Raw genomic sequence first — 15,533 nt, 5'->3', positions numbered from 1 at the left:
GTGTTTGATGCAATGATTTTTTTTCTGGATGGGATGTATTTATGGGATTATATGTTAGTGAACCAGGAGAAGGAAAAGATGCTTGCAATATGGTTGCAACTATTCCTTTTTACTAGCTGGTCCTTGTGTACTTGTGAGGTGGTCAAGTAATTTGCATCTTGTTTATGTGATGAAAGTGTAAATTTTATATTGTATGTGGTATAATCCTAAGCTTGAGCATGTGTACCTATGATGTAGGTATGAGCTAGTCACCTATGTATAGGTGACATGCCTACACTAATCCCTCGTGTATTTTGGTGAAGTCTCTGAAAGCTAATAATCACCTAGGTGTGTGTGATCCAAGTGGGAGGTACCCATTCTGTTATAAATAATGAGTGGTTGAGCCAATCGTAAAGTTGTTGCCAACCAAGGTTGGAAAATTTATGAAGTTGGCACTTATAAACTGGATGAAAGACGCTTTGTCAATTAAGATAGTATTTGTGAGCTGGAAAAAAACTAGTAGTAACTGATAGGTAGCTATTAATTAGCATTGAAATCATGTAGATTAACGTATAGGGCTTGCAAAGATGCAATTGAAAATGATAATTGGTCTGTTCGGATGTTGGACATTAAAATCAACTTATTCAAAGAGAGCAATGTCAAGGATGCAAAGCTTGACAATACACCGTCCCTTGAGTTTGAAAGCATGGCCAACTTGAAGTTCAAAAAGTTGATTGTCGAAAGCATGAATATTGGATTTGAGGATAAAATTAGCATAAAAGGTGAACTAGAATCTTGTATAAATCGCTTTGAATATAATTATCAGTTTAAAATATAATCACTAGAAGATGTAGGCACTGGGATAAGGATAGAGTCATCTTCTCTCTACTAGAGATTTTTGTGAATATTAAAATGGCAGTGGAGCCCAAAGGTTTCTAATGGACATAAAAGCACTCCTTCAGCAATTTGGATTCTCGCAAGCTTCAATTATATCTGTGGGTGGTTTCTTTTCCCTTGATAATCCAAAGCTGCTCTTTAATGTTTAACTTTAAACTACTCAGAAGAGAAATGAAATCTGGGACTTTATTCCATTTTGAGATAGAAGTTGTTCGCTTCTTTGGGAACATGACCACTGCCTTTTGGGCATGATCTAAAACTTGATCAATGTATGAGAATGATATTTCCTCAGTGATGGATGTTTCAAAGATTGTAGGGTGGAGACTAGAGAGGCCATATTTTTCCTTAGTAATGGATGTTTCGAAGATTCTAGGCTGCGAAATAGAGAGTCCTATGGTGTAATATCCTGGATTGGATACTTTCCCCAATCTATTTTAAAATGAAACGCCAAAATTGAAACAACAAATTTGCATGCAATTCTCTTTCAATTAACCAACAGTAATACAAATTTACAGCAGAAAATATAGTCTTCCACAATGAATATCACACTATAATCTTCAGCAAAATCAAAATAAAATCCAATCATAGATAGAGTAACTACAATAAGAATAGATAATAGAAAAGATGAACCTAGAATACAATGTGAAACACTTGCTTGATGGCTCCAACCAACAACGGGTTTCTGTCCACCATCCAAGATTGGGGGTTTCTATCCTCTCGCCTACAAAAGTGGTAGCTTTCCAAAATCTCTCCAAGAGAGAAAAGAAATCCAAAATCAATAATTAAGCATTGTGATATTGCTATCAAGATTTAATGGTGTAGTTTTTGAGTCAAACTCATTGACCCATATTTCATGAGTAGTGATTCAACATGAATCCATCTCTCATGAGAATGAATGGAACACTTAGCACTCATTAGATCTAGGTGATGCTCACAGAGGTGAAGCACCGGGACTTCCTGGGAGGTCACCCATCCCAGTACTACTCCAGCTTGAGCGTGCTTAATTAAGCATGCTAAAAATGAATTGTCTCCCTTTTTTTAATGCTCAAAGATGCGACCCTCCAACTTCCTTCTCTTGTCTTTTTTTCTTATTCCTCCTTTGTCACGTTTTAATCCACTCTATAATATCGAAATTGACTTTTTTACAAATTTAGATTATGCTCTCAAACCAATTTCAATATTACATGAATATGTCCTTAAATTTCCTAATGTGCCAAAAAAGGGACATTTCAGTCCTCCCTCCTTGAGATTGCTTGCCCTCAAGCAATTATGACTCTGTGAACCCATACCGGGATCCCATATCCATCTGTTAGCATCTCTATGGCCTGTATTGGTAACTCTGAAGTTAGGACATGCCATATTGTGGTAACAAAAATAAGAATGCAACCCATCTATCAATATGATTCCTGGACCCCATGTCATCCTAAGAGATACTATTGCTTTTGCCTGTTGCGCAATTCTGAACCAATTGTTCCCTAACTCAAATGGTTAAGTTGCCCAACACAATCCATAGAACACGAGACATTCATCCTCTCAACTCCTGAATCCATACAATCCTGTCATGTACCCATTTTGGCTGACATCGTTTAGTGTGTCGAATTTGCCAATCACGGACTCTTGTAGGCAGATGGTTTTGGTGAGAGAGTCATTCTGATGATTATTTGGGGATTGGATGGTCTTATTTGCTCTTGGAGAGATGGTATTTATTATATTTCTATTATTATGTGTTATGCGGGGCCAAATGTTATAATTTTGAGTTGAGTTGCACTTTTTATTTTATAAAGTTACTTTTTATATAAAAGTGCATTATAAAGGGATTTCATAAGAATATTTTATTGATACTTCTAGAAGTTCTAGTGGCTTCTTAGAGAAGTGAATGAATAGAGTGCTTGGCCTCTCATTTGGACATCCCATAACTTGAGTTTACACTACCTTTCTCTTTGAGCATTTGTGGTGCCGTCTTGGTCTGCAGATTATCATTTCTTCTTTAGGAACGGAGTCTTCTAAGGATTTTGCATAACTAAGGAGGTGAAATATCCTTTAAAGGGTTGCACATTTGGAGGTGATACTACAGTCACTTCAGCTAGGGCATCATTGAGCCTAAGGCCATTTTCAACATTTCAGCATTTCAGGAGGCATTTTTAGCAGGGGCGAAATTATAGGAGGCCGTTTTTAGTAGGTCCGAAATTATAGGAAGCCATTTTTAGTAGATCCAAAATTTTAGGAGGCTTCTTTTAGCAGACCCGAAATTATAGGAGGGCATTTTTTGAGGACTATTCATTTTCAGTCATGGATTGATTGCAGGACATCTTTAGAAGGCTTAATTGTGGTGGAGGAAAGATTTATAGCTGCTAGTTCGTTTTTGCTACAAGTTTGATCCAATTTTCAGAATTTCATGATAGGGTTTTGGAACCACATTTTTGTTCATATCTTCCTCATTACTCAGCATATCATTCTGGGTATTGTTGCATTCAATTACTATCGTCGAGACAATCATTTCAAGAACAAATTCGAGGAGCTTAGAGGCTGCATTTAGTTTCCTGAACTATTGCCAAGCAAGAACAGGGGCAGCTGGGTGAAAGCATTGATTGGGCCTAAGAGAAGTTCATTTTGCTTGAAACTTGATTCTTTCATCAGCTCTTTTCTAAGGCATCATCATTTCTCCAAGTTCCTTTGTTTATCATTCATGTTAGCATTGCATTTTAGGTGTTATAAGTTTCAGCTGTAGGTGTGCATTATACCAACATTATCATATTTTGTAATCCATGTAAATGCCAAGAGTCTTAGCCATATTTCATGAGCATTGTATAAGAAATTTCATTGCAATTAAGGAGATAATAGTTGCTAGTGTCATTTGAGCAATTCAATATCATTTTTTATCAGCTAGTTAGTTTGCATACCAACTGTTTGTAAAAATGCCAGTTGGCTGTAGGTGTTCATTTGTCATGCTTAGATCATATATATGCATTGAATATTGCCAAAATTAGTTGCACATTCATGTTAGGTCATTATTTAGACAATCTGGAGTCTTCTTGCAAGCATTCTTATTGATGCAAATTGAAGAAAATAGTCATTTTAGCAAACTGAAAAGTTATATCAGTCATATGACCGTTGTATGCAAAGTGTTTGACAAAATTTCTTGAGCCTTCAATCAGATTTGAGCAGGGTCATTACACATCCTATCAGCACGATCGTGGAAGTCATAATGGTGGTCCTTCAGCACCTATCCACTATCATCTTGTATCATCCAACTGCACGAGTATAGCACTCTGCCGAGATGCCAATAATTATTAATACTTCCAATATGCATAAAAATCAACTCATCAGGTGTCCAGATGTCACTGCCATAACCTGGATCAGCAGCAAGGATATCAACAATGTCGTCATTGTGCCACTGAACTAGAAGGGTAAATATCTGATGTGGAATATATTGCAATGTGTGTTGTCCTCACTCATCTGCTTGCAATTCACTAACCTCTGTAGGCCAAGTCAAATCAAAAAAAGTACTATTAGACCAAGCAGGGCAGTCGCTGAAAGCTGCATCAATAAAAATTTCATCAGCAAATGAAATTTCAGAACTGATGTCACTTGATTTACCCTCATCCCTATGTGGGAGTGTTGTTACCTCATGCCAATGAAGGCATACAGCTGCTGTTATAAAGTTCATAGTTATTGAATTTGACTTCTTGCTGGTCAATTTTATCATTAATAGCATAATATGTCTCATTTGGATAGGGAGAGGTGAGAATGCTATGCTTACTTTCATTTTCACCAATGGTGTTGATTCCTTCAACAAGTTGTATGATATCCTTGGCTTTTGAAACATGACCATCATCCTTCTAAGTGGTTATCATAGAAATCTGATTTTCAGTCTGCTATAATGAATAGTGTGTCATACTCAATTGAAGGCAAAGTTCATGTACCTCCTCTTTATCTCACATGTTTGGTGGTCATATCTCTATCTTTGAGCAACTTAAAGTAATCTGACTTCATTCTTTCCAATGCCCCTTTTAGAGTGTGAAAATATGCACTATTAATTCCATTTGTCAACCCCTTTTTCCTTTCCTCAATTTGCACATACCACATAGTTTCTTCAAGGCTTTTATGGGTGTTATCAAAATGTACTAGGGCTGCAACAATCCTCTCATTTGAGACCTTTAGATTATCCTCCAAACTATATGCCCCAATTTCTTCATCTAGACATAAGATTTCAGATTGATGTTTCAAATCAGTCCATATAGTGTTATCATCATGGTTTAGCTCACGTATACAAGTTTGGACAGTCCTTTGGTTGGAAGTAATTTCATTATTTGCATAACCTCATCTTCTATTATAATTTTAGACGGTTCATAACTTCATATTAGTTCATAATCACAGGAAGATTCACTTCCTTCATTAGGAACATCAAAATGCTTGTTAATAACAACTTCTAAAGCACCCACCAAGAGGGTGGAGTATCCTTTACCATTATCCATAGCTGATTCCAGCCCATTGTTTTCATTATGTTGAAGCTATACTATAGAGTTCCCAACTTCCTCAATGTTGATGTGCACTTCTGAGATGACTCTTCTTCCTTTTTCTTCTCACAAATTGATCAAGACACCAAGCATGCTTGCAAGTGCAACAAAGCTAATATTTCCTCATTTGGTTCTTGTTCAAATTTGAAGATCCTGCAACCTATATACCTTCTGATCTTAGCTGCTTAATCATAAATTCTTTGAACATGTCAAACTTATGTTCAATCAATTCCTCCACCAGCTTGTAAGCCATGAGTGAGATCCTATTCTTCCTTCTCCATATAGCCAGAAAATCTAATTGTGATTACTTACATACGTCATCATCCTTATCTAGGACTGATATATGATGGTTTTTATGCAAGCTCTCACATTGTTTGGTCGATGTTTCCAGTATTCCCCTGAGAAACATTGTGTCAACTATTGGATCATTTCTTCACAACCCAGATCTAACATGAGAATAAAAAATCTGGTCTTTTTCACGAGTCCCAAAATCTTCACCTTCTTACCACAAGTAGGTTATAGCAGATATAGACTATCCACAATCAGCTGTAAAACCCCTGTAAAAATGTTGTTCTAAGGTATAACTGGTGTTGTAATTTTGATAATTTCGTTGAGGCAAGATTTGACTGTTAGTCTTACTCCTATGCTCAGATGCTCCATTAACCTATGTTATACTAGGGCAACCATTGAAGGCTGCAAGGGCCCAGATTAAGAACCTCCAAACAGTCTGATCCACTTTAGATAAACAAGACTCCAGCTCTTCCAATTCTGTAAGAACACCATCCATACATTGCATAGACTCCAATTGTCATCCTATGATGTACGACTTTTTCCTATTGCATTTTCCTTTTGCAAATCCCTTTGCTGCTTATGATTAAAAGTTCCATTAAATTATTTTCAGAACATCTGATTTTTCAGACCTTCCATTGTCATTATGGTCTAAATTTCCTCAAAAGGAAGCACTGATTGATGTTCCTCCCTATTTCCACTGTAAAATGCTACATCTGTTGTGCACTAAGACTTTTGCAATTTGAACGATTTATGTACTGACTCTTGAGCCACAATTTCATACAATATAGCAGACTGGCAGTTTGCTTACTGTGATATTCCCTCCTAATTTGATCATTTTATTTTAATTAAGAATATCCAAAATTTTCATCAAATACTTGGTGTGCAGGGCTTGGTTCCTGAATTTTTTTCTTTTTTTCATGGGGGGTTGTTTAAATGGTTTTATGTTTGAGTTTTCAAAATCAGTGCATTACACAAGACAAGTACGTGAAATTAAGAGCCCCAGGGAATAATAGTTAACTTACTCCACAAATTTGAGCTAAACTATTAAATACATTCAGAGCATAACTTTGTAACAGGTTGGATATTACAATTATCTCACTCATAGTAACACCTATGAATGACATGACAGAATATTGAACAATATATTATTATCAATGTGGAATCACAGGGTTGCTTTGAAAATTTGGAGCATTAATATAATAAAAAAATACGAGTTTTGAGACTTGATGAGGACGAGCAGAATACGTCCTTATTAAGGTTGTATAATGCTCTGACTTTGATGCTTACAGATGCCTATGGTTATATTTCACCAGCACCAATCTTCAACTTGCGTTAATCAGGAGAGAAACATAACATGCTATACATGCTGATAAATACTCCTGCCATTAATTACCTTCATACTCAGGACGTTGACAATTTGTTAACAGATAGTGCAGTTACCACTTGTACATTCCCTTGGCCAGAAATCTCCATGTGTTGTTAATGACATAGTGTTAAGATGCACACTAGAGACAAATTCCACTGCCTAGAGTGAAACTTTTTACTCCTGTCAATTACTAACCAGCAGATGACTGGAGCAAAATAATTTAAACAGAGTTCTCATTCCATGGGAAAAGCAAAGTGTAGAAAATTTGTATTTCAAATATTAACTCTTAACAGGTGGTTGTCCCCTCAGCAAACACAAAAGGTATCGTTTTTCGCCAAACTCCTCTCATAATTTAATCCTTCCTGGAAACTGTTTGCAAGTCTCTGTCTCCTACAACTTCAGTAATGCCAATGAACAATCTGTAGAAACCATGAATGGGAAGTTTCCAGGAAAAATAAATAATGGCAGCAACTTCTTACAGTTCCAGCCAATACTTAACAACAGAACCAATTTGCACCTTAGTTTTGTCTGTTAAAACCTACACCTGCCAAACTAACTTTCTAGTTGATGTCACATCATTAACTCAGTCAAATTTCTTCAGATTGATGAGCTCGATAGTTTTTTGAATTGTTGTAAACAATTGCATGAGCTATACACGACAGAGTACCAACACCAACAAATTCATCATGCACTCAACCATATACCCAATGAAGTCAACATGTATATCTTCTTCCTCCATGGGACCCCTTATCTTTTGTACCATCTCCAGTATGTCAATTGTAATGTGAGAGATTGTAGTTCAGATGGCATTACCCAACTCGAATCTTTCCAGACTGCAGAGATGTTTACGGTAGACTGGTAATGATGAAATTAATGCCTCAGAAAGACATTTCAAATATTGGCAGACTTCATGAAATAATTATATATATCACCAGACTTCCTCCTATGAAATACAAATATTGCCATCTGTTTTGTTTAGAGGAATATGGATGGTAGAAGCATATTTCGTTCTCACAATAGAAAATGCCTATGAAAGAAAGCTCTGCCCGCCTGAAAGCCTTCAGAATATTGCAGCAAAATTACCGCCTTTGAATCATAATGTTCTGCCAAGGACTTGACTTGTAATAATTGGCAAACTTGAAACTTTAGCAAGACCCAATAAATTAATGTTCTGCACCATATAATTGCTAGGTTGCCGGTTCGTGGTTCGGTTTTGGGTTCGGGTTCGAGAACCGGTTCGCTGGTTCGACGAAATTTTGGAAAGGGGTTTGGGTTCGTTAGTACAAAAACATGTAAAAAAAAAAAAAAAAAAAAAAATATATATATATATATATATACATTTTTATGAAGCATGAGTTAAAATTAGAATGTAGCATAGTACCATAAACACATTTAAAACTTTAAAACAGCATAAACAATAACATATCAATGTATCATGGTGAGCATACCATCATATAGTAACATAGTTCAATCAACTTCAACATCAAAGATGAAAGATTCAAAACATTTAAAATGGTGTCATTGTTTCACGTTCAAGTGTCATTGTTTCACGTTCAATGTTTAACAGTAACTAATAGAATGAAAATCTATTAAAATTCTGAATTTCTAGTTCTAAGTTCTTCATTCTTCATCTTCATCTTCTTCATATTCATCTTCTTCTTTTTCATCTTCTTCTTAATCTCCTCCTTCGCCTATGCTATTACTTGCACCAAGGCCAATGGGATCAGCAGCAGAATCAACAATGGTATTGACATCAAAGTCATCAAAATCATCAATTGTAAGCGCAGCAGTGGAAGCATCCAAGTCTGCAATCTCTGCATCTACATCCCACTTCTTTGTCTCCCCTTCTTTGTATTCTTGACTCTTGTGCGAAAGAAGGCGCAAGTTGTTATGCACAAATACCAGGTTCTTGGCTCTTTTTGATTGCAACCTATTGCGCTTCACCGAGTGGATGAAAGAATAGGTGCTCCAATTTCTTTCTGATGTAGAAGAACTAGCAACCTATAAAGACAACATAAGGTAGGCAATTAAAAAGGAATTAATTCAATCTTATTAAAAAATTCTTTTGAAGATAAAGTGAGCTAATTAAAAAATAAAATAAAACTTACTTGTGATATAACTTTGATTGCAAGGGGCTGCAATGTTTGGAATTTTTGGCCATGGAGGTACCACCAACCATGAGCATGCTTCTTGAACCGATGACGAAGAGCATCATTACTTAGACCTGTAGCATTGACAAATGCTATGAACTCATCCATGATTAGATCTCTTATATCATCATCAGGAAATATTCTTCTAAATGCTGCCTGGTACCCCTCAGACACTTCCATATCTCTATATGGTGGCAACCTTCCTGGTAGATCACAATATTGTGAGCTATAGTATTTGGGGGTCAAGGCATAGGCAAGCAAATGTAATGGAGTGGTCATTTTGTTCCATCTTTCATTAATAATTTTTTGCACTTGTTTGAAAAAGGTCTCTTGCGGATCTTGCTCCTGCTCATTTATAACTTGCTTGATCTTCTCAATCATTGAGTCTATGCCATCATAGATCTCTCCAAGGCAAGGCCTATCCATGTCAGTGTACCTAAGCATGCTCATAATGGGCTCGGTGATCTTAAGGAGATATTCCACACGTTCCCACCATGAGTCAGCCAATAGCCTATCCTTTATTTTGTTTTCCCTTTCAGTGTTCTTTTGCTTCCATACACCCCAATTGTTGCTGATTACCATACCTTGAAGTGCATCTTTCACTTGCACAAGTCGTCTTAAGACGATTATATGTGATGCAAAACGGGTCTCAGCAACCTGTGACATAAATTAGAGCAAAAAACAACTATTAGATACATATTTTAGAAAACTAAGAAAAGTATACACATTGGCAATTGCACAAGTAAAATATGAAAAATCAGAAATTGTCAAATATTAAAAATTAAATTACTAATTTGAGTTCAAGTTCATTTACCTTCAATAGCTCCAATTTTGAGTAGTTCCTGAAAAGAGATTGAGTCATGTGGTGGTTTGTGACAAACATTTGTATGTCCTCAGCCTCTTCATACATTGTTTTGATCCACTCAATTTGGTTCCCAATCTTTTTTAGCATAAGATTGAGTGAATGGATTGCACAAGGTGTCCAAAAGATATGTGGATATCGTGATTCAACCAACAAACCTGCTGCTCTACAATTCTTTGCGTTGTCCGTTATGACTTGGACAACGTTTCTTGCTCCCACTTGTTCAATGGCCTCAATTAAGATATCAGCAATAAATGGCCCACCTTTTACTTTGCCCTCACAATCCACCGCTTTCAGAAACATTGCCCCTTTAGGGGACACCGCAAGGACATTGATCAAGGGACGGTTCCTAGAATCCTTCCAGCCATCTGAAACAATTGTCACCCCTGTCTCAACCCATGAGTCCCTTATGGGCTTCAATTGATTTTCAACCCGTTGGACCTCATCATCCAACAAGGTGGTGCGAACTTTCTCATACCCGAGGCCACAATACCCTTTTGGAGCTTCATTGGCACCCCTCAACATGTCCTTCCAAAACGGAGAGCGGACAACATTAAAAGACAACCCATTTGTATAGAGGCATCTTCCCACCTTAATGTCAGCAATTTCCCGGGCCTTGTTTTGAAAAGAAGTTTCTATTGGCCCCTTTCTTTTGTGTACAATGGGGATAGATTCAGTGTCAGTGTCCATTGTAGTATTGAAGAAGGGGTGGTCTTGTACAATAACATCTGAGGGGGCCTGCATTCCCTTAGCTTTTTTACTTTTATTACTACTACTACCGAGTTCTATTGCCCTGCGTCCTTCTCTCTCTTCTGCTGCCTCATGCTCTTCAATATATTTTAACACGGTGTGATTTGGTATAGGGACACCATTTTTGCCAGGGCATTTCTTGACTCCTCTTCCAGCATAACCACATAGATGGCCTACCACACGATAATAAGAACTATTTCTTTCTACATCACATCCTCGACATCTCCAACGGAATGCACCACCCCCTGGAATGGGTTTTATAATGTCTACATACTTCCATAGAGGAGAATCGGAGTTGGTTTCCATTCTTTGTTCGGTGTTGCCTATTGATGAAGAGGTAGATGACATTAATTTCGAACCTTTCCCTATGGCAAGAAATTACTAATTAGATATATGTTCATAATCTATATGCAAGAAAATGACGAATTTTGAAATAATGGAAAAGATTTAAGAACTTAGAACATATGAAGATTGAAAGAGAAATGAATTTTTTTTGGAAAAACTAGAACAAAACAATAGTAAATAGAATAAGATCTTACCTCTTGGTCCTTTTCCAGCCATTGCAAGTTTGCAAATGTGTATAAATGATGCACAAACACTTCAAGAACACCAACAAGTATTGCTTCAAACTCCTTGCACAACCGGATGCTTGCTCAAAAACTTATGTGCTCTCCTTCAAGGCAAAACAACCTATTTAGAAACATCAAATGACTATGAGAGAGCAAAAAACCAATTCATAACACCTTTTTAGGGTACGTGGACTCCAAAAATTATAAAAAAATGCAAATAAGTCACTTTATTTCCGCGTCCGTGGGCGGGTTCTTGGTTGGGTTTGAACCTGGTTCGATTTTCCCAGCCTGGTCCGCCCGGGTTCGAACCAGGATTCGAAAATCGAACCTTGGTTGAACCCTGGTCGAACCGGACCAGAATCTCGAACCGGTTCGAACCAGTTCGAGGTCCGGAGTGGGGGAAGGGGTACCCGTGTAACTTAGTATAATTGTCTTGCATTGCTTACTATAATCTCCACTTGGCAATGTTAATGTTCACTCAAAAAAAAGAATTTAACCCAAGTAACGCTATTAAATATTTTGGGGTCCCTCCACTGTTTAATTCTTAGCACTTGCAATATTAATCAAACTTTTCTTATTTATGGGAGTTCAAGAGACATTATTCTTCAGACCCAAATAGCACAGAGGTATATTAACGGACTTCAATAAAATACTTCTCTCAAGACTAATCAACCACTGATAATAATGGGCCTGATAACAACAAAGATAATTAAGTATTTGGTTTTCTACGTTCCCTTAATATCAATGCCGATATTGAAAAAATGGAATTTCTCCAGGCATAACACACTGTCCTTACTTGTTCACAGCTTCTACACAGCTCCATTCCAATTTATCTTGGAATTTTTTTGTGTTGTGTCAAAATATTTTCAGCTTAGAAAATAAATAGTTTATGAAAAGTTCAGGCATGTCATCTGAGGGCCCCTGTTTATCATTCCAATATTTTAATTCTCAGTTGCCACAATTATTGGAGAAGCAATTACTTTCTTCCGCAATAATGGTCCAGTAATCTAGACCAGCACAATCAAGCCAAACAATAATGAGAGATGAAAGGATGTTGTTACGCACAAATTTTGATAAACCCAATACCATTTTAGTATTCATGGAAACGTTGCTCCCTGAAGAAAACTACTCATGCAATTATAGTACCCAAAATTTTTTTTTTTTTTTTTTGGGATATTTGAGCCAAAACCTTGTATTGCAAACTGCACTCAGTCAAGACTCAAAACAATGATAATCTGATGAGAAAATTTTTGATAAACTTATCTGATGAAAGAACCTGATAAAATCTTTCTGTAAATATGTTTCTAATGAAACCTCTGATTATACCCAACAGAATGGCAAGTGTGGTGCTCTAACACCACTATAATATCCCAGATCAAATATTTTCCCCAATTCATCTCAAAATGAAACACCAAAATTGAAACAACAGATTTGCCTGCAATTCTCTTTCAATTAGCCAACAGTTTTATAAATTGACAGCAAAAAATATAGTCTTCCACAATGAATATTTACACTATAATCTTCAGCAAAATTAGGGTCAAATCCAATCATAGATATGGTACCTACAGCAAGATTGGATAGCAGAAAAAATGAACCTAGAACTCAATGTGAAACACTTGTGCGCTGACTCCAACTAACAATGGGTTTCCGTTCACTGTCAAGCTTGAGGGTTTCCATCCTCTCACCTATTGAAAGTTGTAGCTTTCCTAAAGCTCTCCAAGAGAGAGAGAAATCCAAAATCAATAACCAAGCATGCTGAAAATGAATTACCTTCCTTCGTTAATGCTCAAAGATGTGACCCTTCAACTTCCTTCACTTGTCTTTTCGTCTTATTCCTTCTTTGTCACTTTTTAGCCCACTTTATAATATTAAATTGACCTTTTTATAAATTTACATGATGTTCTCAAGCCAATTTTAATATTACATGAATATGTCATTAAATTTCCTTATGTCCCAAAAGCGGGGTGGGGGATATTGCATATGGCCTCTCTTGAAGAGAACTGAAGATTTTTTTTTTTTAAAGAAAGAAACAGTATGAAGATTAAAAAGGGAAGAGAATGCTGTGAGGGAGAAGTTGCAAAGAGAAGCCAATTCTAAAACAACAGCTCGGATGAGCTCACCTAAAGTGAGAAACTACTTTTTGAACTCATTTTTTTCCCCTATTTTGTTAACTTGTTCACAGAAAATTAAGCACATGATGTTCTGGTTTTCATCCATACTCAATTCAGATTTTTTTTATTGTGCTAATGGCCATGGAATAACCATTCATTCTTGAGAGGGAAAAGTAATGGTATATGAAAACAAAAAGTTGGACATGAGGGAGAACATAGATACATTGCTTTTCGCCAAGATATTCTGGTCACAGTTCACAGAATCAAGAGGATTTTTCTTGTTCTTCCGGCTTTTGGTTTCAATTCAGCAGGAAAGTGGGACATTTTTCTATACAGATCAGGTTCAGTGGCTCATACACTGAATTTCTTAGTAAGGGATGGAACCACATTGGTTAGTGGATGTATGAATTGGAAATAGATAATTGAAATTTGCTCATATACTTGAAAATTGAATCTGTCTTCCTTTTGTGCCTGAAGTGTGTTTGTTGTGTGATATTATTAATTGCATTTGCACTTTTATTTTGTCAGGTTTATTTCTTTCTTGTAAACAATGGTATGATAAACATCTGATCAAGTACGAGAGAAATCAACAAAATTGAAAGGGATTTTATAAATAGCATTTGAGTCACAATTACAGGCTTGCAGTGTGTCTTTGCTCAAAAATAGTTCTTAATTCACAAACCTTTGTTTGAAATATAGATAGCATGTGGCCCAGGACTGGGTCATCTATTGATTCTAAAGATTGGCTTATAAGTTCTGTATAATTAAATATAATCAATAATTAGAACCTTCTACTTTGTGATTTTGCATTTAGGATGATCCGCGATGGCTATTTTGGCCACAAAGAATATTTCCAGTCATTGTGTGACTCGGTGGATGGAGATGGAGATTTCTATTTGCTGGGAAATGACTTTGCAAGTTATTTAGAAGCACAGGTACCAACTTTCTTGCCTGAATTTACTTTACTTCTGTATATTACAGTAAACAATAATGTGTAGGTGCTCTTCTTTGTCATCAATGCAATTCCTTTGAACCATTTTTATAGGTACCTATTTTCCTGCCTCAGCAAAATAGTCACAATGATAAAATACATTTAAACCTTGTCAATTTTCAGGCAGCAGCAGATAGGACTTTTGTTGACCAGGAAAAGTGGACACACATGAGTATTCTCAGTACTGCTGGTTCAGGAAAATTCAGCACTGACAGAACAATCAGAGAATATGCTCAAGAGATTTGGGGTATTCAACCTTGCCAACGGCCATGCTAATCAAAACTACATAGATGCCTTTCCTTTCTTCAAAGGTCAAGTTATATGTTATCACAAATGCATGAGAACTTTGAAATTTTTGAATTGACTAAGCATATGATTTATTGTTTTTCTAGTTCTCCAAACCTATATACAAAATTTGGTGTACTTCTGGGATCATTTTTTACAAGGCCATATGGAGAAGTTTATTTTTTCGATTACATTCTTCTAATTTTGGCTTCAGTATTCTCCTTTGTCTGATTCAGTCATGAAAGGGCACCACCATGTTCACATGAAAGACAAATTTTAATGGACAGAACTATTTCCTCTTTTAGAACGAAATTTAAGAGCCAGTTCTTTCACTTTGGTGCACAATTGTGAGAGTAGCTTTATTATCATAGATTGGATTGAATTGGAGGAGTTTAATGACATCGGCGAGACTGAACAATCTAAGGGATCTCTGCCTTATGCCAGCTCCATATTCCTTGACCTACTATGAATCTTGACAATCAAACTAGCAGTCTGATTGATCTTACTGTTCTTAAGTAAAGTATACTAAGCCCGGACATCATCATATGCTATGCACTCCAAGAAACTGTCATTCATTCTCACCTGTTTTGTAGAACCTGCGAGTCCTTTCTTCCCATGCTTCTTTGGGCCTTTTCCATCTACCCATCTTGCATCTGAGATGATGAGAACCCATCCTCAATTGTGCCACTAACAGCCTAGCTTTTCCTTTAATTGCTGCCCCTGGGTAAACCTTATCACCATGTTCCCAGGTTGGATTGATCACTT

General features: G+C 36.6%; 1 protein-coding gene across 1 annotated transcript in view; it reads left to right on the top strand.

The window, feature by feature from the left end:
- LOC149566376 (uncharacterized) overlaps window positions 1-15,100 on the top strand; it is a 261,740-nt gene extending 246,640 nt beyond the window's left edge. The window contains exons 21-22 of the mRNA XM_089819749.1: window positions 14,307-14,427; window positions 14,607-15,100. Coding sequence (XP_089675875.1) covers window positions 14,307-14,427; window positions 14,607-14,759 — 274 coding nt within the window. The 3' untranslated portion in view covers window positions 14,760-15,100. The remainder of the gene's footprint in view (window positions 1-14,306; window positions 14,428-14,606) is intronic.
- Window positions 15,101-15,533: the final 433 nt, after the last annotated feature.

Source organism: Cupressus sempervirens, chromosome 3 (assembly GCF_028749045.1).
Source record: "Cupressus sempervirens isolate cs-2001-9-10 chromosome 3, ASM2874904v1, whole genome shotgun sequence".
Taxonomy (NCBI): Eukaryota; Viridiplantae; Streptophyta; class Pinopsida; order Cupressales; family Cupressaceae; genus Cupressus; species Cupressus sempervirens.
Note: the sequence above shows the minus strand (reverse complement) of the source record. Positions and strands in the feature narration are given on the sequence as shown.